Here is a 27733-nt window from a genome sequence, read left to right on the forward strand (position 1 = left end):
CGACTCTGAGGGCAGAGCTTCTGTGGCCTTCCTGTTTGAATGACATGTTCTTTCTCTTGTTTAGGTGGTGGTGGTGGAATGTTGAGGTGGGCACAAAACACTTGTGGCTTGTGTCTCTCCGATGCCTGTTTTTAAAGCTGTACAACCCAAGGGGCAAGGCCAGGAGCGGCGGCCTTGCTGTGTGCCGTTCCCAGCACAGAACACCTGTGTGTTTAGGCCTAAATAAACACTGATTGCCAAGTAGCCTGTTCTGTTAAACTCTCCAGAAACGCTGTAGTTAGTTGTTCTGCTCTGCAGGCGCTGCCTTTCACAGGCATTTTAAGAACATGGATTGGTTCTACAGAGCTTGTCACTTTTTCTTGTGTTTGCAAGTGGCTGTGGGCCCTGGAGAAAGCAGGCTCTGTGCCTCTTCCTCCGCCTTCTCCTTTCCCCTGTGTCACATTCCAGGGTGTTCAGTCTCCGTGTCACGTCAGCACCGCTGAAAACGATAAGAAGCCTCGGTCTTGACATTGGCGACAGCTCTCACCTGTTCTTTCTCATAAACTCACCCGTAGCTAAACTGCCTTCCTGGGAGCTGGGGGCTGTGGAGTCCTGACTTTATGTAACTGGGCCCCACAAGGCCATCCCACTTCCCTTTTTCTGTGGTCTTCATCTCTTCCTTCTTTTTCTTTTCCTTAGGGCAGTTGATTCTTAGCACTTGTCTCAGGCACACCATCTGGTTTCTGAATTATCCAGTCTCCTTGAATTTTTCCCCTGCAGGCCATTTCAGTTCTCAGTGCCTGGGTTGGCTGGGACCTTGATTCTTGGAAAGAAGAGCTGGTTTCTCTTTTACCCCCTCTGCTTTCTCTCCCCTCTGATTCAGGGAGGTTTGGCCCTCTTCTCCCGCCATCCTCAGTGTCTTTCGAGATCTTGGGTTGTCCCAGCTGCGGAGGGCTGAGGAAATGCTACTCACCTCTTGAGGGTAGAGGCCAGGGATGCTGCTAAACATCCTACATCATACAGGATAGGCCCCGAAAACAGAGAATTATCTGGTCTACATGCCAGTAGTGCTGAGGCTGAGAAACCCTGCCCTAGATATAAAGGTGCTTTGGGGAAAATCTTCCCATCAATGGCATTATATGACCTCTGTGGCTGAGACAGTAAAGAACCCACCTGCAGTGCAGGAGACATAAGGAACGCAGGTTCGATCCCTGGGTCAGGAAGATCCCCTGGAGGAGGGCACGGCAACCCACTCTAGTATTCTTGCCTGGAGAATCCCATGGACAGAGGAGCCTGGTGGGCTACAGTCCATGGGATCGCCAAGAGTTGGACATGACTGAGCAACTAAGCATGAGCATGATGCCAATATTGCATTGTCCCTTATCAGAAAGTTCATTTGTACATCCAGCCTAAATCTCTCGTGCTTCAGTTAGTTGCTCTAAAGTGGAGATGAAAATGTGTGCTCACCATCTTCTGAGGATGATCACACTCTCCCAAGCTGATCTCAGTTAACTTTTAAGGTTTATTCTCTTGTAGCCTATTTTATCTCATTTTAATCTCTCGAGATGTTTTCCAAAACTTTCATGTATTATGTCTCTTACATTGTGGCAACTCAATCCAGAGGCCACATTCTAGCAGTTTGGCGAATGCCACATGCGACGAAAGTGGTTATCTTTGAGGTGGAGCTGGTCCGGGTAGGAGGAAAAGTCATGACCAACCTTGTAAATGACCTCTAGGAGAGTTAAGAAAAAGTTACTTCTGCTCATTAGAGGGAGTCCTTTTCCATGTAATGGACAGCAGGGTAAAAATCTTTACAGGGCCACGTGCAAAAAGTGGGCCACAGGCCTCAGTTTTCTGAGCCATAATATGAGGATGAATACTTCATAGGGTTGTTGCGAGAGTAAAGTGAGTGAGACTCTGTTTGAATAATCATGAGCACTTTGGGGTAAGTAAGGACTTGTTTTAATTAACTGCATCCACGGTTTTCCTTGGAGAAGATACTCAAAACTTTGGGACGTCTACAGACATAGTTTGAATTAGATGGTTGTTTTCAAACTTTGTCATGCAGGGGAATTTCCAGGGTGATTGTTCAAGAATGTAGGTCCTCAAGGTTACAGCCCCAGAGATTCTCTTCGGGCGTTTGTCACAGTAACCGAGGTGCTTCTCATGTAAGTGGTGCACAGGTAACACTTGTCGAAATCCTGGCTTATGGCTACCAGCTGAGCCTAAAAGAGGAGCCCCACCTTCTCAAGAAGCCCGGCTCCATCTAGTTGTTTTCTGTTTCTCTGGGGCCATTCAGTTCAGTCGCACAGCCGTGTCGGACTTCTTGCGACCCCATGAATTGCAGCACGCTCCCTGTCCATCACCAGCTCCCGGAGTCTGGGGCCATTAGACAGAGAATAATCTTTCCAAGCTGTTTCAAGCAGGACAAAGCTGTTCTTTGTTCTTCCTTTTAATGATAACTAAAGGTGTCTTTGTGTTGGGTGGTCACCTTGAACATTGTTTTGACTCAGAGTCTTTTTTTTTTTTCTTTTTAAGATTTTAAATTTTATTTTATTTTTAAACTTTACATAATCCGCCACAGGTATACATGTGTTCCCCATCCTGAACCCTCCTCCCTCTTCCCTTCCCATTCCATCCCTCTGGGTCGTCCCAGTGCACCAGCCCCAAGCATCCAGTATCGTGCATCGAACCTGGACTGGCAACTCATTTCATACATGATATTTTACATGTTTCAATGCCATTCTCCCAAATCTTCCCACCCTCTCCCTCTCCCACAGAGTCCATAAGACTGTTCTATACATCAGTGTCTCTTTTGCTGTCTCGTACACAGGGTTATTGTTACCATCTTTCTAAGAGGGAACCCGCTCAGGAACCCAGGCAGGGGAAATCGCCTTGACCATTGGCTGATGGGATTGTGCTTTGGGGTGGGGAAGGAGCAGGTTGGAGGGAGGTGGTGTTTATTCTCTACAGGGGCTTTGGAAGGCACTGGGGGAAAGAGAAGTGAGACATGGACTGGATTCCTCCCAGCTCTAAACTGCATTCCTTAAGGAATGGGATGAAACCGACCATGTTCCATCTGCTTGCAAACTGTTTGTGTCTAGTGTATCTCTTCTTTCATTGCTTTATGTCTGGTGATCTAGAATACTGACTGTGTTAGTATTTTAAAAACAGTTTCATTTTGCAGCTGTGTTTCGAGGGTGGGAGGCTGACTCATTGAAAGGACCCCTAATGACCAGGATTGCTAAGTCCTGAAATGAATGTTTGAAATTTCCTGACATGAGGACAGAATCAACATCCAACGCTTGCCCAGGAATATATTTTAGCGCTTCCCCTGTGCCACAACTTTGGGTCTCTGTGTGTTTTCAGATCTCTTTCTGCAGGGTGTGTTTTAGCCGCACTTTCAGTCAGGCACAGCTTCTGGCTGCCAGCTGAGGTTTGGCCTCTGCAGTGTGGGCTGCGAATCCAAAACATTTATAAAGAAAACCTTGGAAGGAATTTTCATCATTTATTTAATAAATGAAAGTGTGAGGTAGAAATCAAAAGTCAACTGGGGAGTGTAGTTGGAAATGTAAACCATGTGAGATGCGCCTTTAAAGTTTAACATGCTTGTTGGAATCCGCTCCTCCCTCCCCCCCAGAGCTCCCTTTAAAGTCCTGTCTGTTGGATTTAATGAGTTTGAAGCTGTGAATATGAATCTTACATGGAAAGTATATAAACCAAAGAGTCAGGTTGCTCTGCCTTGATATTTTTCAATCCTGAATAAGATATTTGTTGAATAAGTCCTAGCTTCCCTGAATTAGCATAAAATTGTTTTGTTTGATAATGTTGGGTGTCTGAGCCCATAGCAGGTAGACATTTCTGTGTATTTTATCATAATAAAACTAAATAGAGAACATATAATTATTTATGAACTGGTACAATACTGTGGCCACCTCATGTGAAGAGTTGACTCATTGGAAAAGACTCTGATGCTGGGAGGGACTGGGGGCAGGAGGAGAAGGGGACGACAGAGGATGAGATGGCTGAATGGCATCACTGACTCGATGGACGTGAGTCTGAGTGAACTCCGGGAGTTGGTGATGGACAGGGAGGCCTGGCGTGCTGCAATTCATGGGGTCACAAAGAGTCGGACACGACTGAGCGACTGAAATGAACTGAACTCAACAAAAATAAAAGTTGAATGTTTAATGGCAAAATGTAATAAAAAACGAGAAAGAAGGGTTTGCATCACTGAATAGTTTTTTTTTTCTTCTTCATTCTAATTTTAACTAGTGATATCCTCTAAATCCATTTGATTTTGAGTTGGGAGTGAGGTTAGATAGTAGTTGGGTGTGTGTGCTTCTTTTCGATTTAAAGTGTGCTGATCTCTAAGACTAATGGTGTGGCATTTAGGATTTCCATGGATTTGGGTTGGAGGAGGTCTCATCAGTCATTGTCTTTTCCCACTTCTTAAATATTTTGATATGGCTTTTGATACATAGATGAATAAAAGCATGGAAATGTTACTTTAAGGTTCAAGAGAGAAAGGAAGGTGAATGGAAAAGAAACATTGTTTTGCCAGCTGTATTTGGTCATTTTGGTTCTGTCTAGCGACTGTGAGGAATTGTAATGCTTATCAGATACCATCATGAAACATAATAAGACATCTAGATACTCTTAAAGCCCTAGCATTTCCAAGGCGCTGCTGACAGCTTAATTATTTCAAGCAGTATTTGATATGGCTGAATACCAATTGTCCAAAGAATTTGGACATCCTTTTGGAGTCTTTGTCCAGGGTGAACCCTGGCAGAAGATGTGAAAGTCTGCACGGACAGAATGTTGAGATGCAAGGGTTCACATTTCCCATTTCCCTTTACAAAGGGAAGAGCATAAAGTGGTGCTTCTCCACCAGTGGCTTTGAAATATGATACAGTTTGCAAAACTGAACAAGTTCTTCAGTTTTCTAGGATGGAGTTCAGATTCTCCCAGGATGGGGTCTGATCTGTAGATGGCCATCTCCTTTTTTTTCCTTCAGACATTCTCCTGAAATGACTGGCCTCGTGAGTTAAGGATGGGGCATGAAACTGTGGAGGAGGTGACCCTTGTGGTCTCCATGTCTGGAGAGAGTCTTCACTGAGAGGCTGCTGCTGGCCTCCTTTTAAAACTGAGAACAAACTTTAGTGGTGGTAGCCTCTCATCTGCTGAAGGGTATAACCCTGTCAAGGATCAGGGTATCAAAGGATATGGGATCTTTCTTTTAAGCATTTCCTGAAGCTGAAGCCCCTGAAGGTCACTGAAGCCCCTGAAGCCCCTGCCCCTCTGCTACTTTTAGCACTGCTAAAATACAATGGCTCGTGGAGAATCTGGAGGACAGCTGGGAAGCTGTCAGTTGCGTGAGCTTGTTCCACCTTTTTAGGCATGCCTTTGGGGAGTTAGGAATCCTTAAAGGAAAGACACCTTTAGAACACGGTACTGTATTTTCTGGGCTTCCCTGGTGACTCATTGGTAAAGGTGAGCCACGTTTACCATTCCCAGGTGGCACAGCTGCCAATGCAGGAGACGCGGGTTCGATCCCTGGAGAAGGACGATCCCCTGGAGAAGGAAATGGCAACCTGCTCCAGTATTCTTGCCTGGGAAATCCCATGGACAGAGAAGCCTGATGGGCTACAGTCCATGGGGTCACAAAGAGTCGGACACGACGGAGTGACCAAACAACAACAGTGTTCTCTCTATAAACAACATTTATCTCTGTGTGTATAGTTCTAAATTACCCTTACATATTTAAATGTGAACTATTTTAATGCACTATTCTTAAGAAATTTTTTTTAATTTACTTATCTTTGGCTGTGCTGGGTCTTCATTGCTGTGTGGGCTTTTCTTTAGTCTAGTGAGCGGGGTCTACTCTCTAGTTGCGGTGCGTGGGCTTCTCATTGCGGTGGCTTCACGTGTTGTGGAGCACGGGCTCTAGGGAACTCGGGCTTCGGCAGTTGCAGCTCAGTAGTGTGGCTCCCAACTTCTACAGCACAGGCTCAGTAGTTGTGGCACAGAGGCTTAGTGGCTCTGCAGCGTGGGGGATCCTCCTGGATGAGGGATCAAACCCACATCTTCTGTGTTGGCGCTCGGATTCTTTACCGCTGAGCCACCAAGGAAGCCCAGTGTAGTACATTTCTTAAAACATTCAGAGAGTTGCCTCCTGCAGCGTTTCATCTGTGGATTCTTACCTATAAGTACTCAGCCACCTACTGAAAGCTAAGACTTTGGCGAAATTACAGTGCAGAGAATGTGATGTCTCCTCCAAGTCCATATTCCATTCACTTATTAAAGAAAAAAGTACACACTCTACAGTGCAGGTTCAGCTAATTTCCTGTTGGGTTTGTGTGTTATTCTTGTAGCCTAGGTAAATAATCCCTAAATGAAATTGATGTATTTCTTTTTACTCACTTGATTTGGCAAATCATTGACAGATGAATGATTTTATAAGCAATTTAATGAGTTACTCAATGCAGCAATTTTACAAGAGCCTTGAAATTTATGCATTTGGCTTTGTTTTAGCTTTTATTTGTGCAAAAGTTGGGTTATCTCTTTGAAATTGTAAGATAAAACTGAGAGAAAAGAGAATTCGTGTGCCCAATTTTAGGGTTAAAGGCAACAGTTTATGGTTCAGTAATATGGTGGGATGTTGTGTTGCAACTAATATAATTATAAACATTTTAGAAACATGAAAAATGCTTATGATCTAATTCACAATGCAAATAGCAGAACACAGAGCTATAATTATTGTGACTATGCATGTGAATGCATATAAATGTGTGTATGAATAAGGATTAGACTGTAATATGTGACTATGAAAATAACTGTGTCTGGATAGTGGGATTTTAAAAAATTTAGATTAAACACTCTTAGTCACTGTTGTTTAGTATGGTTTAATTTTAAGGAATGGCGAGAAAGAGCTTTCATTTAACTGGTTAATTATTTCTTGTAAGCCTCCAAAAGTAGAAAAGTGAGATGGGAAAAATACCTTCAAATACCAACAGTTTTTGTTTTTTCTTTTGGTTTTATAAAATGCTTCTTCATAGGAGGCAGCACCCACAAATATCCAGTTGTAAGAGATGACTGAAAAATTGTTTTTCCCCAGAACTATCTCTCAAATATGTAGAAACACACCCCCCACTCTTGCTGGCCTCTTCTCAGTTAGTAGATGGAGAACGACGGCAACTTGGTTTTTATGTCTCTTTCCTCTACATTCTCAGCCTTCTTTGTTCTTCCTGTTAGAGGTTGATTGAGCAATGCATGGTAGCTCAGGGCTTTTAAATTGTCATCTGGAGTGAGTAGAATTTATTCTGGTGGACAGACCAGTCCTGGTGTACAAGTTTTGAAAGGATAAAGAGAGAATCAGGGTTATTCATTATAAAATTCAGTGATGACCAGAGCAGAGGTGATACATATTTAGTTTTGGTACTTCAAGGTTTCCCTTTCCCAGATAACTTCTAATCCATCAGCGCTCATCCTAGCTTATCCTTATTTGGTCCCTGAGCGTTTATGGCAACTCCCAGTCTTGCCACATCTACTCTTTCTTCACTTGTAGCTGTATCTCCACAGAGGAGCCAGAGTGAGCTTTATAAAACGTGAGCCAGATCATCCAGTTCTTCTTTTCAAAATCCTTGAGAGCACTTATTTTGGTTCACATGTCTCTCCTTGTGGTCCCTGCCTACCATCTAAGCATCCCTTTTCCCATCTGCCTTCTTAGTCCACAAGCTTTGATTATACTGCCTTTGTATAGTCGAACAAAGCTCTCCAAACTCTGCCCTGCCCCAGGCCCTTTGCAGGTGCTGCCCCTCTTCTTGGCACGTCTGCCCACAGATCTCAGTGTGGTGACTCCTCCTTGTCCACCCAGATGTCAGCACCTTAGAGAGGCTTCCTTGACTGTCACAGCTCCAGGACTCTACCCACCAATCGATATTACGCATGTCTTTCATAGCACTTACCACAAAATAAACTTATGTTGTTCACAGATTTTAAAAAATCTAGCCCCCACCCCGATTAAAATGTAAACTCTAGGAAGGAGGCACTTTTTGCTCTCTGCCTCCAGCTCCTCAGCTAGTGCCTGGCACATACAGGAAGCTCAATAGAATCTGTTGAATGAATAAACACGTACATATTCTCTGTCCTTATATGATTGTGTGACCTATAAATAGAAGTTCTTTCCAGCTCCAGGATGCTGTTATTCTTCATGTGCTGAAGGCATTATTATAATTGTTATTAAATGCTAGTAGATCAGGCTTTTGGTTGCTCCTCCTCTCCTCAACCCCCATTGGTGGTGGAGTTGTTATACGTATCTATCCATTTTATTATTACTGGGACTGGATGGAGTAAAACAACAGAGTGAAGCTAACTGGCATGTGAGGAGACTGAATCTGAAACTTGGGCCTTTTGGGGATTTTGGTCCACATACTGTGGGCCTGAAGGCCTGGCCATTATCACCAACAGGTTTTTTATTACATTAGGCACAAGAGGGGCTATCTTGGTGGTGAACAAGGCTAATCAAGAAGGCAGGTAACTGCCTTCTGAGAGCTTAGAGTTTAAGGTAGAAACACTAGTTAACCAAAAACTTGACAGCAAATACATAAAACTAAATACTTCCTATCATTTGTGAAGTAAATGAAACAGAAAGGAAATAAAGAGGTTTATCTATTAAAAGATCAATTTAGCAAGCACTTATTAATCCAGTTCAGCCCAGCTCTTAAAAAAGGTAATAAACGAGTGACTACAAGACATATTAAAACTCATGCCATCCTAAGCGGATCTCCATAGAATACACACGTCTGCTTTCAGTTAGAGATACTGTATGGATATGAGGATCTGTGCATCAGGCTGTAAGAAAGTTTCAGTTAAACAGTTAATATTTGTAGTGATTCTTTTTCTTGAACTGTCATCAAAGTAATCTGTTGAATATCAACATTGTATTGTTACTGTAAAGACTAATCATTTAATGTGAGTGTGACTAGGGGTGAATAAAAGCATTTATGGCAATCTGGCTGTTTACCTTTGTTTACTGTGTATACTTAGTTAATGATAATATTTGAGAAATTATGTTTTATGGATTAATAAATTTCCAGACAACTGAAGCCCAACTTAATTTCAGCCAGAGTTGCTGGAAATAATTCTAAGTTTCATTACACTTTGTTTACTGAGGCAAGGAAGCAGCATTGTCCTCATCTTTTGTGGTGAATTTCTGAAAATATACCTAAAAAATGATAAACTTAGGTGTTAAGGGGAGGAGTGTTGAATCTTCATTTTTGAAGAGTTAAATATGCATAACATTCCTAAATGTGGTTCCTTGGAAAGGGATTTGCTCCTTCTGGTTTCTGTAGGCTGGGAGCCTCTTCCCCACACTGGACCTTCTTTTTTTTTCAATTGAGGTGTAGTTGATTTATAACATTATGTTATTAATGGTTTCAGGTATACAACACAGTGATTCAGTTTTGTACACATGTATGTAGATGTGTGTATATAAGTATACCTATATCTATCTATTCTTTTCTATATACATATTGAGTATAGTTCCCTGCACTATAGAGTAGGCCCTTTTTGGTTATCTGTTTTATATATGCAAGTGTGCAAAGTCACTTCAGTCATGTCCAACTCTGTGACACTATAGACTGTAGCCTACCAGGCTCCTCTGCTTATGGGATTCTGCAGGCAAGGACTGGGTGGCCATGCTTTTCTCCAGGAGACCTTCTTGACTCAGGGATTGAACCAGCGCCTCTTAGGACTTCTGCATTGGCAGGCAGGTTCTTCACCAGTAGCACGCCTTAGTCTGTATATGTTAATTCAAAACTCCTAATTTATCCCTGCCCCCTACTTCCCCTTTGGTAACCATATGCTTCTTTTCTATATCTGTGGGTCTATTTAAGATTCCACATATGAGTGATATCATATGATATTTGTCTTTCTCTGACTTAATTCACTTAATGTGATAACATCTAGGTCCATCCATGTGGCTGCAGATGGCCTTATTTCATTTTTTTTCATGGCTGAGTAATAGTCTGGTGTGTGTGTGTGTGTGTGTGTGTGTATACACACACATATATACATACATACATACATACATATATATATATATATATACCATGTCTCCTTTATCCATTCATCTGTTGATGGATATTTAGGTTGCTCCCTTGTCTTGGGTATTGTAAATAGTGCTGCTGTGAACTCTAGGATGCATGTATCTTTTGCAATTAATTGATTTTCTAGATATATCAAGCTGGTCCCTCTTATCCCTGACTTCCCAGGCATCTGCTTTCCCATAGCTCATGCTTCCCTCCCCATCCAGCCACAGGGAACCAGGAAGTGGGTCAGGCAGATTCTGAACTTTCTACTCCCTTATTAGGAGGTTAGTACTTAGAACCTTTGGGGTCAGTTTGGGGAAGCTGTGTCCCCTCAGTTCAGTACAGTCACTCAGTCCTGTCCAACTCTTTGCAACCCCATGGACTGCAGCACACCAGTCTTGTCCATCACCAACTCCTGGAGCTTGCTCAAACTCAATTCCATAAAGTCAGTGATGCCATCCAACCATCTCATCCTCTGCAATCCCCTTCTCCTCCTGCCTTCAATCCTTACCAGCATCAGGGTCTTTTCAAATGAGTCACTTCTTCTCAGCAGGTGGCCAAAGTATTGGAGTTTCAGTTTCAACATCAGTCCTTGCAATGAACATTCAGGGTTAATTTCCTTTAGAATTGACTGGTTTGATCTCCTTGAAGTCCAAGGAACTCTCAAGAATCTTCTCCAACACCACAGTTCAAAAGCATCAAGTCTTTGGCACTTAGTATGGTCCAACTCTCACATTCATACATGACTACTGGAAAAACCATTTCTTTGATTGTATGGACCTTTGTTGATAAAGTAATGTCTCTGCTTTTTAATATGTTATCTAGGTTTGTCATAGCTTTTCTTCCAAGGAGCAAGCATTTTTTAATTTCTTGACTGCAGTAACCAACTGCAGTTATTTTGTAGCCCAAGAAAATAAAGTCTGTCACTGTTTCCATTGCTTCCCCATCTATTTGCCTTGAAGTGATGGGACCAGATGCCATGATCTTTGTTATTTGAATGTTGAGTTTTAAGCCAGCTTTTTCACTCTCCTCTTTTACTTTAATCAAGAGACTCTGTAGTTCCTCTTTGTTTTCTGCCATAAGGGTGGTCATCTGCATATCTGAGGTTATTGATATTTCTCCCGGCAATCTTGATTCCAGCTTATGCTTCATCCAGCCCAGCATTTCTCATGATGTACTCTGCATATAAGTTAAATAAGCAGAGTGATAATATACAGCCTTGACATACTCATTTCCCAATCGGAACCAGTCTGTTGTTCGATTTAACTGTTGCTTCTTGACCTACATACAGGTTTCTCAGGAGACAGGTAAGGTCATCTGGTACTCCCATCTCTTTAAAAATTTTCCACAGTTTGTTGTGATCCACATAGTCAAAGGCTTTAGTGTAGTCAATGGAGCAGAAGTAGATGTTTTTCTGGAACTGTCTTGCTTTTTCTATGATCCAGTGGTCTCTGGTTCCTATGCCTTTTTCTAAATCCAGCTTGAACATCTGGAAATTCTTTGTTCACATACTGTTGAAGCCTGGCTTGGAGAATTTTGAACATTACTTTGCTAGCAAGTGAGTAATTGTGCGGTAGTTTGAACATTGTTTGGCATCGCCTTTCTTTGGGATTGGAATGAAAACTGACCTTTTCTAGTCCTGTGGCCACTGTTGAGTTTTCCAAATTTCCTGGCATATTGAGTGCAGCACATTCACAGTATCATCTTTTGAAATAGCTCATCTGGAATTCCATCACTTCCTCCAGCTTTGTTCATAGTGATGCTTCGTAAGGCCCACTTGACTTCACATTCCAGGATGTCTGGCTCTAGGTAAGTGATCACACCATCGTGGTTATCTGGGTCATGAAGATCTTTTTTGTATAGTTCTTCTGTGTATTCTTGCTACCACTTCTTAGTATCTTCTGCTTCTGTTAGGTCCCTACCATTTCTGTCCTTTATTGTGCACATCTTTGCTTGAAATATTCCCTTGGTATCTCTAATTTTCTTGAAAAGATCTCTAGTCTTTCCCATTCCATTGTTTGGAGAAGGAAATGGCAAACCACTTCAGAAATCTTGCCTTGAGAACCCCATGAACAGTATGAAAAGGCTGTGTCCCTCATGCTTTAGCAATTCAAAGAGGGCTCTGTGGACCAGGTGCATCATATGTATCATTGGGAACACAGAATCTTAAACCCCACCCCAGAACTATGTCAGCGTCTACATTTTCACAGGGTATCCAGGTGACCTGCACATCTTTTTAATTCCTGTATAGTCCTAATCTTTGGCTCCAAGAATGAGAGGGCAAGTTGTCCTGAAGTCCTGCCAGGCCCGACCGACGAGAGGGGGATCCTGCGGGAAGACCTGAGTGGTAGGGCCGGTAGAGGCAGGCGCTGACGGCATGCTGCTGCTTCCACGGGTCCCTTCACGGGGGTCTTCTTCAGCTCCTGCTCATGTAGCTGTGCTCTCAGGCCCTGATGGGGTTCCCAGCACACTGCTGTCCCCGTGCCTCTTCTGCTGTCAGACTGCCTACAGCATCATCTTCCTGCTGCTGGGTGAGACTGCAGCAGGAGAGAGGCAGGGGACGCCCTCTCCCTGTAGGGGTGCCTGTATTTCCCCTTGGGTGGTGTAGCTTGGGGGGAACCTCAGGTGACTGAGGAGACCAGATAATTGAATGATTATGAGTGAAGTCAAATCAGACAGAAAGATGGGGAGCAGTGGGTGGCCTTGGTGAAATGGACTTTTTTCCTTCTGTCCTTGAGCTAGGAGAAATTTTTTTAGTTCCTTGCTGCTTCATGGGTGTGGTAGCCAAGGATATTTAATTATTAGAGGAGTGGAGCTGGAACAATGAATCATTTCCCTCTGCATAATTTTCTGTATACCCAGTCACTGGTATCAAGACTACCAGGAGTCAGGTTCGGCGAGGTGGGATTGAGAAGAAGCAGGCAGGAGCTGGGGCTCCGAGCGAATAGAGGTGACCTCAGGGAAGGGCATTTTGCAGCAGCTTGTGGTCGGTGTTGTTTTGGTTTCCATCCGGGTATCTGGGGTAATCATACTGTTGAAAATATTCACAGTCAAAACATAAACACTTTAGTGCCAGGCGTGTTTCTTTGTATTATTACATTTGTGTGTATTGTCTCATTTAATATTTACAGCCATCCCGTGAGGTACATACATAACTGCTGCCATTCCCTTGCTGTAATTGAGAAGAATGAGGCACGTGTGCCGAAGCAACTTGCCCTAGGTCTCACGCCTGGTTGGGCTGTGTGGCTAATTGTGGCTACTCCTAATTTCTACATGACCAGGAAGACACAGTGGGGCCATGTTGGGTGTGGAAGTACAGAGTGAACCTTTGAGGAGTGTTAGATGTTAAAAAGGGCCACGATAGAAGCTGTGTTTGTAAACAGAGTGAAACGAGACAAAGCTTTTGTTGGGGGAGCTTGGAGTAGACCCCGTCTTCTGTTGGAGCTGATGCACAGCATACTGCCTTGGCTCCTCATTAAGTGGTGGTCTCTAAGTGCTAGACATACCTTTCTAGACCTGGTCTGGTACCCGGCAAACCATGTTCCTCCTTTGCCTGCTCTTCCCTGTTAAGCTTTGCTAATTGGGGATGCTGGGGGACTCTGGGAGGCTGGAGGAGGGAGAAAGGACTTCATCCTGCTTGCTTCTGGTTCTTTGCAGCTTCCTTCCAGAAAGGATCTTTCTTGCCCTAGAAGCAGTTGGTTCTGTCCTCCAGCTTCTTTCTACATCCTGGAACCAGCCTCCTGGCATCCCTCAGAGATGCCCACACCAGCCAGTCTCAGATGTTGACCTCCCAGCCCACCGTGGACCCTTACTGAGAGGCCATCCTTGGAGCCCCTGAGGTGTCAGCCCCTGTCCCTCAGAGGTCTGGGTCCCAGCTCTATGGGTCTCCTCCTCTGAACTGTCAGATTCTGATAACCCCATCCCTCCTCTGATTTTCCTGGCTTTTGTGGATGAAGCTGCTTCCTGCAGTTACTGTGTCCCTGATGCCAGCGGAACCAGTTCTTTATACTAGATAATATCTGTTACAAGATTTAGTGTACCTGATTTTCCTAACTGACTGCTTGCTGATAAAATTTCCCAAGACCTGGTATCCTAGCTGTGGAGTGGGCAGAGAAGCCTACACCCAGTATCCATGGTTTTCAAATTTAAGGATATAGAGAAATTGCTGCTGCTGCTGCTAAGTCACTTCAGTTGTGTCCAACTCTGTGCGACCCTATAGACGGCAGCCCACCAGGCTCCCCCATCCCTGGGATTCTCCTGGCAAGAACTCTGGAGTGGGTTGCCATTTCCTTCTCCAATGCATGAAAGTGAAAAGTGAAAGTGAAGTCGCTCAGTCGTGTCCAACTCTAGCGACCCCATGGACTGCAGCCTACCAGGCTCCTCCGTCCGTGGGATTTTCCAGGCAAAAGTACTGGAGTGGGATGCCATTGCCTTAGAGAAGCTTATTAAAAATGCAGATTCTAGTCTTTCCTTTGCAATAATTCTGATTCAATAGATTGGATATAGGCTTAAAAATCTGCTTTTTGAACAGATACACACTACTATATAGAAGATAAATAGGCAAAAAGGACCTACTGTATTGCACAGGGAACTATATTCAATATCTTTTAATAATCGATAATGAGGTCGCAAAGAGTCAGACATGACTGAGTGTGTGCACACATACACAAATGGAAAAGAATCTGAAAAAGAATACATCTATATAACTGTACACTTTGCTGTACACATGAAACGCTGTAAATCAGCTATGCAGTAGTAAATAAATCAGTTCATCATGAAAAAAGAATCTGCATTTTAAGCATCTTTGATATTTCTGAGATGAGTTCAGATATTAATTACTGTGTCTCACAGGCTTTCAGAGAAATCTGCTGAGACTCAGGACTCCTCGTGGGGGCTCTTTCTTGGATATGAAGTGAGACTTAGAAACAGACTTTACTTATATTTTCACAATAGGCTGGGGGCTATGGATGTGCTAAATTTAAACCAAGGGGCTGCCCCCAGGTTGTACCCTGACCCCTGGAGGCTGAACACCAAATCATTGTTCAGCCCAACAAGTTCTGATTCAATCAGCTGGAGAGAAGAGCTTTCTCCTTAGTCATTATCCACTTGGCCAGCTCTTGGGCTCAAGGTCGGCACCCTGTGAGGGGCATGCCTTTTTGTTATTTATACAAAGGCAACGTGTCCATGGCTGAGATGGTTAAATGGTACTGACTTTGAATTAGATACTGGCTCTTCTTTTTGCATTTAGAGCTGTTCCCACTTTTGGGGGCCTTAAGGTTGGAACAATAAGGAGCTGGAGACCAGGAGACCACCCCCATACCCTGTTGAAATACTGTTTGAGAACCAGGGCACTCATGTCTTTTGGCCTTTACCAGTGGGTGTATCTGTTTATCTGTGTGAATAGCAGTGGACATTCTTTTGTGGAATGTTGGCTTCTATTTGGTTGATTTAATCAGTGAAACGAGTGGGTTTTGCTGGGAGGAGTTGCTACCCCCTCAGAGAAGAACAGGAAGTTTTTCAGTCTTGCTGGATCATGGGGCTTTGAGTTTGCAGGGGGCGAGGACTTCAAAGTGACCTTTTACTGAGTGTAAAAATCCAGCTTGCTCTGTAGGAATGTGGAGTCCAGGGCCTGATGCCGCGTTTCCTAAGATGTATTTGGAGGACTGTCATCAGCCCCTGTCTGTCACCTCTCTACGGTGTGAGGTGTTTTGTATCACCTCTTTTTCATCAAGTGGAATCACTGAAGGCCCTACCCTATTTTAGCCTGCCTCATTTTGCATGATATCTGTATACTGAGCAGGGGCCAGGGGATCCAGTTTTTAAAAATTGATGGTCCCAGCCTATTCTGATGGAACATTGCTCTTCTGTCTGAGCTTTGCTGTGACACTTGATGCCAGAATGGAAAGGGATGTTCTGCAAATCAGAAATGCCTTCAGGCAGATGGCCTTGCTAGGCTTCTTCCTTGACATTAACTGCCAGGTCCTCCAACCTCTACGCACTTACAAACACATGCAGTGAGCAGATGGAGTAAAAATGCTCTGCTTCCTTGCCTCCCGGTTGGTTTTACAGCCTATCTGGGCCTAGACTCCTTTGTATCCAGCCAGCTTTGAGCACAGCTACATAGTAGTCATGTATGGATGTGAGAGCTGGACCATAAAGAAGCCAGAGCACTGAAGAATCGATGTTTTTGAACTGTGTGCTGGAGAAGACTCTTGAGAATCCCTTGGACTGCAAGGAGATCCAACCTGTCAGTTCTAAAGAAAATCAGCCCTGAATATTCATTGTAAGGACTGATGCTGAACCTGCAATACTTTGGCCACCTGATGAAAAGAGCCGACTCACTGGAAAAGACCCTGATGCTGGGAAAATTGAGGGCAGGAGGAGAAGGGGTGGCAGAGGATGAGATGGTTAGATAGCATCACCGACTCAATGGACATGAATTTGAGTAAACTCTGGGAGATAGTGAAGGACAGGGAAGCCTGGTGTGCTACAGTCCATGGGGTTGCAGAGTCAGACACGATTTAGTGACTGAGCAGAACAGAACACCTTCCTTATTTATCTTGTCAACCCAGGGAGAGGTTGATGTGCGTTTCATCCACTTAGCAAGCAATTATTGAGTATCTCCTGAGTTCCAGGCAGAGCCTCAGTGGAAGGGTTGGTTCTAGAGTCTTAAGCCTGTCATGTTAAGTGTTGAGATGAGGCTGTACTGAGTCCTTGAGAGCAGAGAGGAAGTGACTAACTCTGCCTGGAGTTGTTAGAGAAGGCAGCGTCTGAAGAAATGATTCATAGCTAACCCCTGGGGTTGGGTTGTCAACCCTCCCCACCCTCCCTCACCCCATCAAAATAGGATGATCTTTTTCTTAAACAATGAATACACTTTCATGGACAGAGAGAACCTATGTTTTACTCTACATTTCCTGTTGGTCACTGTCAACGTTAGAACTTGAACCTTGAAGCGAGTGCTTTTTAGACTACAGCTGTTCCTCCTTATCCACAGAGGATATTCATTTTCAAGACCTCCAGTGGATGCCTGAAACAGCGTGTATATATATATATATATATATATACACACACATATATATATATACACACGCTGATTTTTCCTTTACATACCTACCTATGATAAAGCTTAAATTATGAGTTAAGTGCTATAAGAAATTAGCAGTAATAAAATAGAACAATTACAGCAATATACCATAATAAAAGTTAGGTGAGTGTAATCTCTCTCCCTCTCACAATGTTTTAAAAATTTAATGCCTTTTCCACCTTAAGTAAATACTTATGCACTGTGGTGGCAGTTTGAGGTGAGACAGTGAAATTAGCACAAATTTCTTTTTCCTTCACGATTTCACAGATGGAAGATTACTTCTTACCATATATCTTAGCAATCTCTGCATTATGATTTTTTTCTTTCCTTATGAAGTTGAGAACTTTCGCCTTTTCGCTTAAAGAAAGCACATGACAGCCTGTCTTTGGCAGACCCAAATTGCAGCATCACTACTCTTGCTTTGGGGACATTAGTAAGTAAAATAAGGCTTTACCTGAACACAGCACTGTGAAACCTTGGCAGTCGATCTGATAACCGAGACGGCTAGGTGATTTACAGGTGGGATATGCTGGACAAAGTGATGATTCCAGTTGAGGGTGGGATGGAGGTGGATTTCATCACACTGACCAGAATGGCTCAGAATTTAAAACTCCCAAATTGCTTATTTCTGGAATTTTCCATTTAATATTTTCTGACAGTGATTGACATTGGGCAAATACCATCACAGAGAGGGAAACCACAAAAAAGGGGGGAATGGCTGTAACTGTGATTTTTTTTTTTAAGTGGCAAGCAGTCATATTTACAGAGTGATTCTTTTATCTACTGTGTATCTTTAAGAAAACCAAAAATGTCTAGGAGTGAATTGCAGTATGGATCACATTGATTGAGATGCACATTAGAGCCTGATACTTAACAGCTTCTTATCCTATACATACCACTCCTCTTTAGTCTCGTAATTAGACTTTACCTGATCCCTTAATCATAATTTTCTTTATGTTAGATAATCCCAGTCTGCCTTCTGAGTTTAGTAAATGTAGAGAATTGGGTAAAATTAAAAAAAAAAAAAGATTAATTGTTGCTTTAGGTGTAGCTTGAGGTCCAAGGTGAGCATATGATATTAATTCCAATTTGATTCCACACACCAGTTTCCCTCTATCTTCCCTGCAATCAGAGCCCGGGGTGCCTTTTTATTTTTCTGTGGTTATTATCAGATGGTTCTTGCTGAGCTGCAGGTAAGCCTTGCTTTTCTTCAGTGAGATCTGTGACCTCTAAAGGTTTTAACAAGGTAGGCTTTCCCAGTGAAGGTAGTTTATCCAGGTCAGTGGTGAAATACAAGTTCATTCACTGAGTAGCCATTTCTCCACCTCACCCTGTTTTGTTTTTAAAATACTTTTATTTGTTTATTTTATGTTTTGCCTGTGCTGGGTCTTAGTGGCTGCACAGGCCTTTCTCTAGTTTTGGCTAGCGCAGGCTACTCACTGTAGCAGCTCCCCTTGTTGCGGAGCATGGGCTCTAGGGTGTATGGGCTTCAGTAGTTGCAATGCATGGTCTCGGTAATTGTGGCTCCTGGGCTCTAGAACACAGACTCAACAGTTGTGGCTTCTGGGCTTAGTTGCTCCTCCGTATGTGGAATCTTCCTGGACCAGGGATTGAACCCCTATTTCTTGCATTGGCAGGCAGATTTTTTTAGCCATTAGGAAACCCCTCACCCTGAGCTTGATGATTTTTTAATAATAAGCTCTAAATCTCCTCCCACAATCCCAGAAAGAGGCTGTACTCACTGGTTCTTTGGACAGAGGCAGAAGGATATAACTCATCCAGCTTGGCTGTTACACAATCCAGGTCACTTAGGAAGGTCACCTGTTTGTAGCTGCTGTGAGAAATGCGGCCTTGCTGTGCCTGCCCCCGTACCTGACAGGCCAGCAGTAACATCTGTTTTGCAAAAGAATCTGTCCGCCAAATGGCACCTGACACTTGTCTCACAGTTTCTGTTCTCTGTTTGAGGAGTTTGTGTTTACCATGTGTTTGCTGTACCTGGGTTCCTTTCACGTAGAACGCCTCGAACCACCAAACAGCACTGATAGTTTTTTCTTTGTGTGAGCTAGCAGGATGAAGTGGATGGCAACGTGCTGACCTGTGGAAAGTCAGCATGGTCCCATGTCCTGAGTACATTCACATACTATGTTGAAACGTAGGAAATGTGACCATTTTGATATAGAAGAATGACAATTTCATATGGGTAACTGAATAATTTGAAATTTGTACCCATAGGTAAGAAAGGATACATTTTTGAAGCCAACTAGCAGTAACTCCGGAGAAGGCAATGGCACCCCACTCCAGCACTCTTGGCTGGAAAATCCCATGGACGAAGGGGCCTGGTAGGCTGCAGTCCATGGGGTCGCTAGGAGTCGAACACGACTGAGCGACTTCACTTTCACTTCTCACTCTCATGCATTGGAGAAGGAAATGGCAACCCACTCCAGTGTTCTTGCCTGGAGAATCCCAGGGACGGGGGAGCCTGGTGGGCTGCTGTCTATGGGGTCGCACAGAGTCAGACACGACTGAAGCGACTTAGCAGTAGCAGCAGCAGCAGCAGTAACTCAAATACAGGAGGCAAATACAGCCTGTGGTGAGCTTTTATATCACAATGTTTTTATATTTTTACACATTAATTGCTAACCTTAATTCAGGAGCTCACACACAAAATTTTGAGTTTGCAGCTTGTCTGCAAGAGTCACAGTCTCACCCCACCCGGCAGGTGATGTCACCTGGTGACAGTGGACCAAGGCAGAGTGGCAGCTGTGTCCCCATGGGGCTCATGTGTGTGTGTCCATTCATACCCTGGCCAGCTTCTGACCCTCATGTGATCTGACCTCATTGGCCTCTTGGACTATGAGGTTGCTCATGTGATAATTAGAGCACCTTGAGTAAGATGGATAAAGAGATTTGGAAGAAATTATTAGCTGGACCAAAGTCATTTGTTTTGTTTACTACACACCAACAGCCAGCCTCTAAAAAGAATGCCTGATACAGCTCTGGGCTCTATTTACCAAGAAAGACAGCTAAGCAAGCATACTTAAGGAGCTCGCTCGTTCATGTGCTAAGAGATGGGCAAACTCTGGTTAAAGCTTTGGCTTGATGCTCTTCATTTGAGTAGGATGTGATGATAGATTGCTTCCCCACCAACCATTCACGTCACAGGCTAATGTTATGCCTTGTTTTGTTCATCTTTTTGCTTTTTAAATCCTGACTTTTATGGGAAGCAACTACTGACCATGTCCTAATTTTAACATGAAAGTTCTTGTCCTCGACTAATGTATATTTTAAAAGTACTAGATGTTTATGCTACATTGTTTGTAACGGTGGGGGAAGTGAACACAAACGAGAATATTCATCAATTAAAGAAGGGCTGAATGAATTGTGTACATAGACATTGTGAAATGCTGTGTGGTATTAACATAACAAATTGACAGGATACCAGTTGACCCGGAGGGTTTTCCCTGAGGAGAAGTACTAGCTGAGATTTAATTAGTGCTTCCTATGTGGTAGGAAGGACTTTGAAAAAGTACAAAGTACTTTTTCACTTTGATGAAAATGAAAGTGGAGAGTGAAAAAGTTGGCTTAAAGCTCAACATTCAGAAAACGAAGATCATGGCATCCGGTCCCATCACTTCATGGGAAATAGATGGGGAAACAGTGGAAACAGTGTCAGACTTTATTTTTCTGGGCTCCAAAATCACTACAGATGGTGACTGCAGCCATGAAATTAAAAGACGCTTACTCCTTGGAAGGAAAGTTATGACCAACCTAGATAGCATATTCAAAAGCAGAGATATAACTTTTCCAACAAAGGTTTGTCTAGTCAAGGCTATGGTTTTTCCTGTGGTCATGTATGGATGTGAGAGTTGGACTGTGAAGAAGGCTGAGAGCCAAAGAATTGATGCTTTTGAACTGTGGTGTTGGAGAAGACTCTTGAGAGTCCCTTGGACTGCAAGGAGATCCAACCAGTCCATTCTGAAGGAGATCAGCCCTGGGATTTCTTTGGAAGGAATGACGATAAAGCTGAAACTCCAGTACTTTGGCTACCTCATGCGAAGAGTTGACCCATTGGAAAAGACTCTGATGCTGGGAGGGATTGGGGGCTGGAGGAGAAGGGGACGACAGAGGATGAGATGGCTGGATGGCATCACTGACTCGATGGACGTGAGTCTGGGTGAACTCCAGGAGTTAGTGATGGATAGGGAGGCCTGGCATGCTGCGTGCGATTCATGGGGTCGCAAAGAGTCGGACACGACTGAGCGACTGATCTGAAGCTCATCACGCTGTATCAAATGTTAGAAATCATTTAGTCTTCTGGTTTCCCAGTTTAGCCCACCTCTTGCTCCTTTTAAACCAGCTGCATCTTCCTGGTAAGCAAAATGAAACTGAGTCCTGACCTGCGGCTGCTTTCCCCAATATAAACTACGGATGTATTCTGTCTCCACGTTACAGATGGAGAAATGAGTCCTAGAGAGATAGCCTTATGTTTATTGAGTTGCTGTTTTCCAGGGATGTGAGACAATTGTGTTATTTGGTGGTGCAGGTCATTTTATTATGCCTGTTAAGGAAACGGAGGTATAGGTAGAAATAGGCCCAGTATCACTGAACTCTGGGAATCAGAACCAGGATTGGATAGAATATCTGTCCAACCATCCTTTCAAGAGTCTTGAGGGTTACAGAGGCCTACCAGAGGCCCTCCAGTTGAATCTTTTCTCTTAGTGCTATTTGAATTAATTAGGAAGTTTTGGGGGGATCCCTTGGTAGCTCAGCTGCTAAAGAATCTGCCTGCAATACAGGAGACCCTGGTTTGATTCCTGGGCTGGGAAGATCCCTAGGCGAAGGGACTTGCTACCCACTCCAGTGTTCCGGCCTGGAGAATTCCACAGACTGTATAAGTCCATTGGGTCTCAAAGAGTTGGACACGACTGAGTGACTTTCACTTTCACTTAAGGAAGTTTTTGAGAACTTCTGAGTCGCATAGCGTAATTAGCATAGGTGATTGTGAGTTTAGAACAGACAAGGAAAGTCTTTTGTGTGAATCAGCTGGGGCTGCCGTAACGAAATACCTTAAGAATGGATGCCTTCAACAACAGAAATTTATTTCTCACTCTGCTGGAGGCTGGGCAGTCCAGTTCAAGGTGCTGGCTGGTCTGGTTTCCGATGAGAGCTCTCTTCTCTTCCCTTCCTGTCCTTACCCATAAAGTGAGGGGTTGGACTCAGTGATGAGCTTTGAGGCTCCCTGCACCTCTAATGTTGTTCCTGATCTCTTACAGTTGAAGGAAATCTTTGGATTCAAAGTAGACTGTTCCAAATTGTCCAATGAGTGGTTAAATCCTTACGTGAAGTGACAGTCACCTCAGGTTCTAAAGCTTCACATTTATTCTTTATCAAGATGAGAAGCCGCTAGCTGTTCTTTAGTCAGCTATATGTATAAAGCAATAACGATCCTCTGGTTGTATGGCTCTAATAAAAGATTTTCCCCACCACTCCCTCCCCTTTTTTAAAAAAATAAAAGTTTTTATTATTTATTATCACTTTTTAAAGGTGACTTTCCACCTGTAACTGTTACACAATGATGACTGTATACCCCATGTTGTACAGTACATCCTTGAAATGATCTTCTACCCAGCAGTTTGTATCTCCCACTTCTCCACCCCTGTGTTGCCCCTCCTCCCCTCCCCACCGGTAACCACTGGTTATATAGCGTAACCTCTATAACTGTGAGTGTACGTCTTTTTTGTTACATTTAGTAGTTGGTTGTATTTTTTAGATTCCACATGTAAGTGATATCATACAGTATTCATCTTTCTCTGATTTATTTCACTTACCATAATGTCCTCCAAGGCCATTCATGGCACTTGCTGCAAATGGCAAATTTCTTTTCTTTATGGCTGAGTAACATATCTATTGTGTGTGTGTGTGTGTGTGAGAGAGAGAGAGAGATCTTACGTCTCCATATATCTGTTGATGGACACTTAGGTTTCTTCCATATCTTGGCAATTGCAAATAATGTTACTATGAACATTGGAGTGCATCTATCTTTTAGAATTAGTGCATTGGTTTTTTTCAGATACATAACCAGGAGTGGAATTACCAGGTCATATGGTAGTTCTATTTTGAGCTTTTTGAGACACCTCCATACAGTTTTCACAGTAGCTGCACCAATTTACATTCCTATCAACAGTGTACAAGGCTTCTTTCTTCTTCACATCCTTGACAACCTTTTGTGCTCTTTTTGATGATAGCCATTCTGATGGCTATGAGGTGTTATCTCATGTTGGTTTTGATTTGCATTTCCCTGATTATTGGCCGCGTTGAGCATCTTTTCATGTGCCCATAGGCCATCTGCACGTCCTCTTTGGAAAAATGTCTATTCAGTTCTGCCCATTTAAAATTTTTATTTATTTTAAAATTTATTTTTTTCCCTGCCCATTTGTCAGTTTGTTTTTTGATGTTGAGTTGTATGAGCTGTTTATATATTTTGAATATTAACTCCTTTTCAGTCATATCATTTGCAAATATCTTCTGCCATTCAATAGTTTGTCTTTTCATTTTGTCAGAGGTATCCTTTGCTGTGCAAAAGCCAACTCAACATCCCTCCCCCTTTTTAGAATTCTTCTTTGTGTCCATGTTCTTGCATTTGTCTGTGGAAGCCAGAAGACTTTTATAGTCAAGGACTTAACTGACTCTGAGTGGTAGCCCCATATGACATACGCTTATTTTATCCTTTCTGGGAATTTGTTGTCTTCTTTCCTGTTTTCCAGTTTTCCCAGTTTGAAAATGGTCTGAGATGTGGATGGAGAATGGAGGGGTTGGACTGGGGGGAGTTTTATAATAGATAGGGCTGAGCTTCCCATCAGCAGCTCATTAAAGGTGTTTGTTGATTTCTCTGCTGGGTACCAGGCCCAGTGCTAACTAGCTACTTATCACTTTCTCTGTGGGCTCCCTTCAGCGATGGGCTCTTGTTCTGGAGACCTTGACTGGAAAATGCACTCTGCTATCAGCAGGGCTCTTTGTAGTGTTTGGCTCTGGTATCTGGAACATTCTGGATTGAGCCCAGCATGCTGTGATCTGCACGCTGGTGAGGTTGATCCAGTGGGACTTGGAGTAACAGTTGATGGAGAAGCACTGAGGTAAGGGAGGGGGTGGTGGTGGTGGTTTACTTACTCAGTCGTGTCTGACTCTTTGTGACCCCACGGACTGTAGTCCATCAGGCCCCTCTGTCCATGGGATTCTCCAGGCAAGAATGCTGGAGTGGGTTTGTCATGTCCTCCTCCAGGGGATCTTCCCGACCCAGGGATCAAACCAGAGTCTTCTGCATTGCAGGCAGATTCCTTACCACTGAACCACCAACTGACGAACTGATCATTCTGAGAACTGAGCTCTAGAGAGAGTGTGGCTCACTCAGACCTTCCCTCTAGGTTGATTCTCTTGTCTTCAACATATAGGACAATGTAGAAGATATTTTCTTAGCAATGGCAAAACAAGGCTGCAGGGGAAAAGTGTGCTTCTGGCTTGTGGGTAGAAGGAAAAAAGCATGGACCTGGGAGTATGGCAGACCTGACTCAGGTACTTGTTAGCTGTGGGGGTCCCAGTTTCCTCACATGTAAAACGAGGCTATTAACAACAACAACAACAAAATGCACGGGCTTGTAACCAATTATACAAGGAAAATGCCGACTGTATAGTGGGTGGTCACTATATGTGGATTTACTCCCCTGGTGAACATGGGTGGGGCTTCCTGCAATGGAATCCTTGAAGTTGGAGACCTGTCTTTGGAGCATTTGGGTGACCTGCTGGGTCACCAGGTCAGGGGGCTAGAGCTGATGGTGAGACCACAGGGCAGAACCTTTGCACCAAAGACACTCATTTGGGCACTTTTGTTGGGGTGGGGAAGCCTTGATTTGCACAGGAAATGTCATGCCTCTATCTCACATGTATCAAGATAGCTACTGGTCTCTCCTCTTTTTTGACAAAAATAATCTCCCCTCCCCCATTTGGGTGATATTTAGCAACTCATTTGGGAAAAAGTACCCAAAGGAAAACTTGAAGGAGAAGACGGTCACATCCACCCCCTTTTGCACAGGCTGTTTCTCTTCTTGGCAGTCTTGCAGTGGGAGAAGATTTATGTGATGAGAATGAGATTTTTGATATTCTTTGCAGAATTGAGATGCCTTAACCTGGAGGTCTTTTTGCCCCTTCGGAATACAAATTCGATTAGAAGCTCTTTGTGCTCTGCCACAAGTCATTACACGTCTACATTTTGTTCTTATAAAATATGGATAATGACATGACTCTGTCTCCTAGGAGTTTGAGTGCATTAGCTAATGATCATGAAACCTTAGAAATGGGAAATGCATGTGAATGCTGAGAGCTTTTGTAATTACAGGTTTGCATCATTTTGCTTGGCATCCTTGAAGAGGCCTGCTTTCAACATGAGAATACTTGGGTTGATTCCTGTTCTTCTAATTGTAGAGCAAGCTTGAAAGAGATAAACTCAGAGAGTGTTCAGAGCAGAGAAGTCATAGCATGTGGTGGAAGCCCTCAAGTAGCTTAGGCTGGAGTGGCTTGGTTTGCGCTGAAGGGGGAGAAGAGCTTGAGATATTGTGGTCATCACGATGAGAAAACGCCAGTACCCAAGGATGGTAATGGCTTCCACGCAGGGTTGTAATGAAATGCTCGTGTCCTTTATTCTTGTGACATCAGATATATTATTTTCTCAGCCTTTATTCTAGGCAGCCGTGAACACGCTGTATTGCAGTGGGCTCTTTTGATGTGGGTCACCTTCCTGGATTGTTAAGCCTCTGGAGTGTAGATACTGTCTTTGTATCCTCTAGAAAAATCCAGATTTTCCTTTATCTCATCCAGATAATTATTTTCGAACTTAAGAAACTCTTTAAAAGGATGTCAGATGGTAATGTGTTGAATACCCAAGTTATAGAAACTTGAAAAAAAAAAAGAATGTATGTGGGTAACCTGACAGTGTGCCATTTGACAGCTGACGTTGTTTTCATTTCCTTTCAGGCAGTGGCGCTACAGCCGTGGTTCAGGCTGCTCTATGCAAACCCAGGCAAGAACGTGTAGCAATAAAGCGGATCAACTTGGAAAAATGCCAGACCAGCATGGATGAACTATTAGTAAGTCAAAGCCAATGGGATATTGCTGGTTGCTTTGCTTATCTTATGTAGAGATGGGCCAGAGAAGCAGGAGAGGAGAGAGCAGAGGCCACTTGATATTTTCTCCCATTTGGACACATGTATTTCTTGGAAAGCAGCCCACCTGGCTTTTTCCTCCTTATGACTGTGTTGTGTAATATACAGCTTACTTTGCTTTGACAAATAGAATTTTACTCGGTCCTCATAATCCCCAGGTGGGGATGGTCTCAGTGTTGACACTGCTTTATGAAATGAGGGAATAGACTCAGATGACCTAAGGTCACGTTATACTGAATTGGATGACGAGCTTCTGGCCCTCCGTCTCTAGTCGTACACAGAGAGGAATTACTCCCTAAACAATTTGCTGGCCCTTCTGGCTTTCATAAATCACAAAATCTCCTATAAATTTCAGTTATTCAAAAATACCACAGGGTAGCTTGCATTCCTATTGGCGAATGAGAAGAGGTGTTGTTTTTTTTTTTTTTTTTTTTGGTACAGGCCAACTTGTACTTCTTCTAAGTAAAGTATGTTACATAAGTAACTGGGGCTTGTCAGCGTGGCTATGACCGTAGTAGCACTGGTTGGTTGGAGGATCATTTGCTTTGGGTTTAGCTGACTCATTATTAAATGAACAGCTTGGCAAATGGTTATTAGTTGCCCGGCAAACTGTGAAGGGTTTGAGAGTTTAATCTCATAAATATAGTTGTCATTCCGCCTGCCAATTTTCTTTTTTTTTTCCTTTTGGTCATTTGTTTGAGGATAATGGAAAACTGCAGTGGAGGAGTTGACTGATTGGTTATCCCACCACTAATCCCAGGACAAATATTAGTCCAATAGCTCCATACAAGCTACAAAGTATAATGACAGTTGGCTTCAAATGAAGAGGCCTTTTGTCATAGTCTACATTGGGAATGGAATGTCATTAACAAGAGCCTTTTGTCTTTACTCAGAATATAGCTTTTATTTCAGGCATAATTACAGTACACTATAGTATAAATTAAGTACAAGGATAAAGCTGTACTTTTCCAGATCTGTTTGGCCTTACATTTTAAATCAGGCTCCATAAAGCATAGTTTTCGCTGGGATTGAAACAACAGATTGCTGGCTAAAAGTTCAATTAAAGGAAGGGGGCTTCCACAATTTAATTAAAAAAAATTTTTTTTTTGTTTTTTTTTTTTTGCATGCATTTAGCACTTTTACCCTCCTCAGAATTTCAGCTCTGCTCTGCTCTTATTGAAATTATTACTGCATACTTCTGTTGCTTGCTATCACGGTGACCAGTAAAACTGTGTCTTTGTCATCTGACCAGTTTTCAAGGTCACTTTCTGGCATGGAAAAAGCTTTAAACAAACTGGAGAGAGCTGTGTCCTGCCTTTGCCACTAACTTCTTCTTTTTTTTTTTTTTTAGTCAAGTTACCTAA

General features: G+C 43.1%; 1 protein-coding gene across 6 annotated transcripts in view; it reads left to right on the forward strand.

Annotated features, from left to right (window-relative positions):
- STK39 (serine/threonine kinase 39) overlaps positions 1 to 27733 on the forward strand; it is a 315683-nt gene that overhangs the window by 42165 nt on the left and 245785 nt on the right. For all 6 annotated transcript variants that reach the window (XM_044934337.2, XM_025275591.3, XM_044934333.2 and 3 more), the window contains exon 2: positions 26182 to 26294. In XM_044934337.2, the coding sequence (XP_044790272.1) occupies positions 26182 to 26294 (113 nt within the window). The remainder of the gene's footprint in view (positions 1 to 26181; positions 26295 to 27733) is intronic.

This window comes from Bubalus bubalis, chromosome 2 (genome assembly GCF_019923935.1).
Source record: "Bubalus bubalis isolate 160015118507 breed Murrah chromosome 2, NDDB_SH_1, whole genome shotgun sequence".
Taxonomy (NCBI): Eukaryota; Metazoa; Chordata; class Mammalia; order Artiodactyla; family Bovidae; genus Bubalus; species Bubalus bubalis.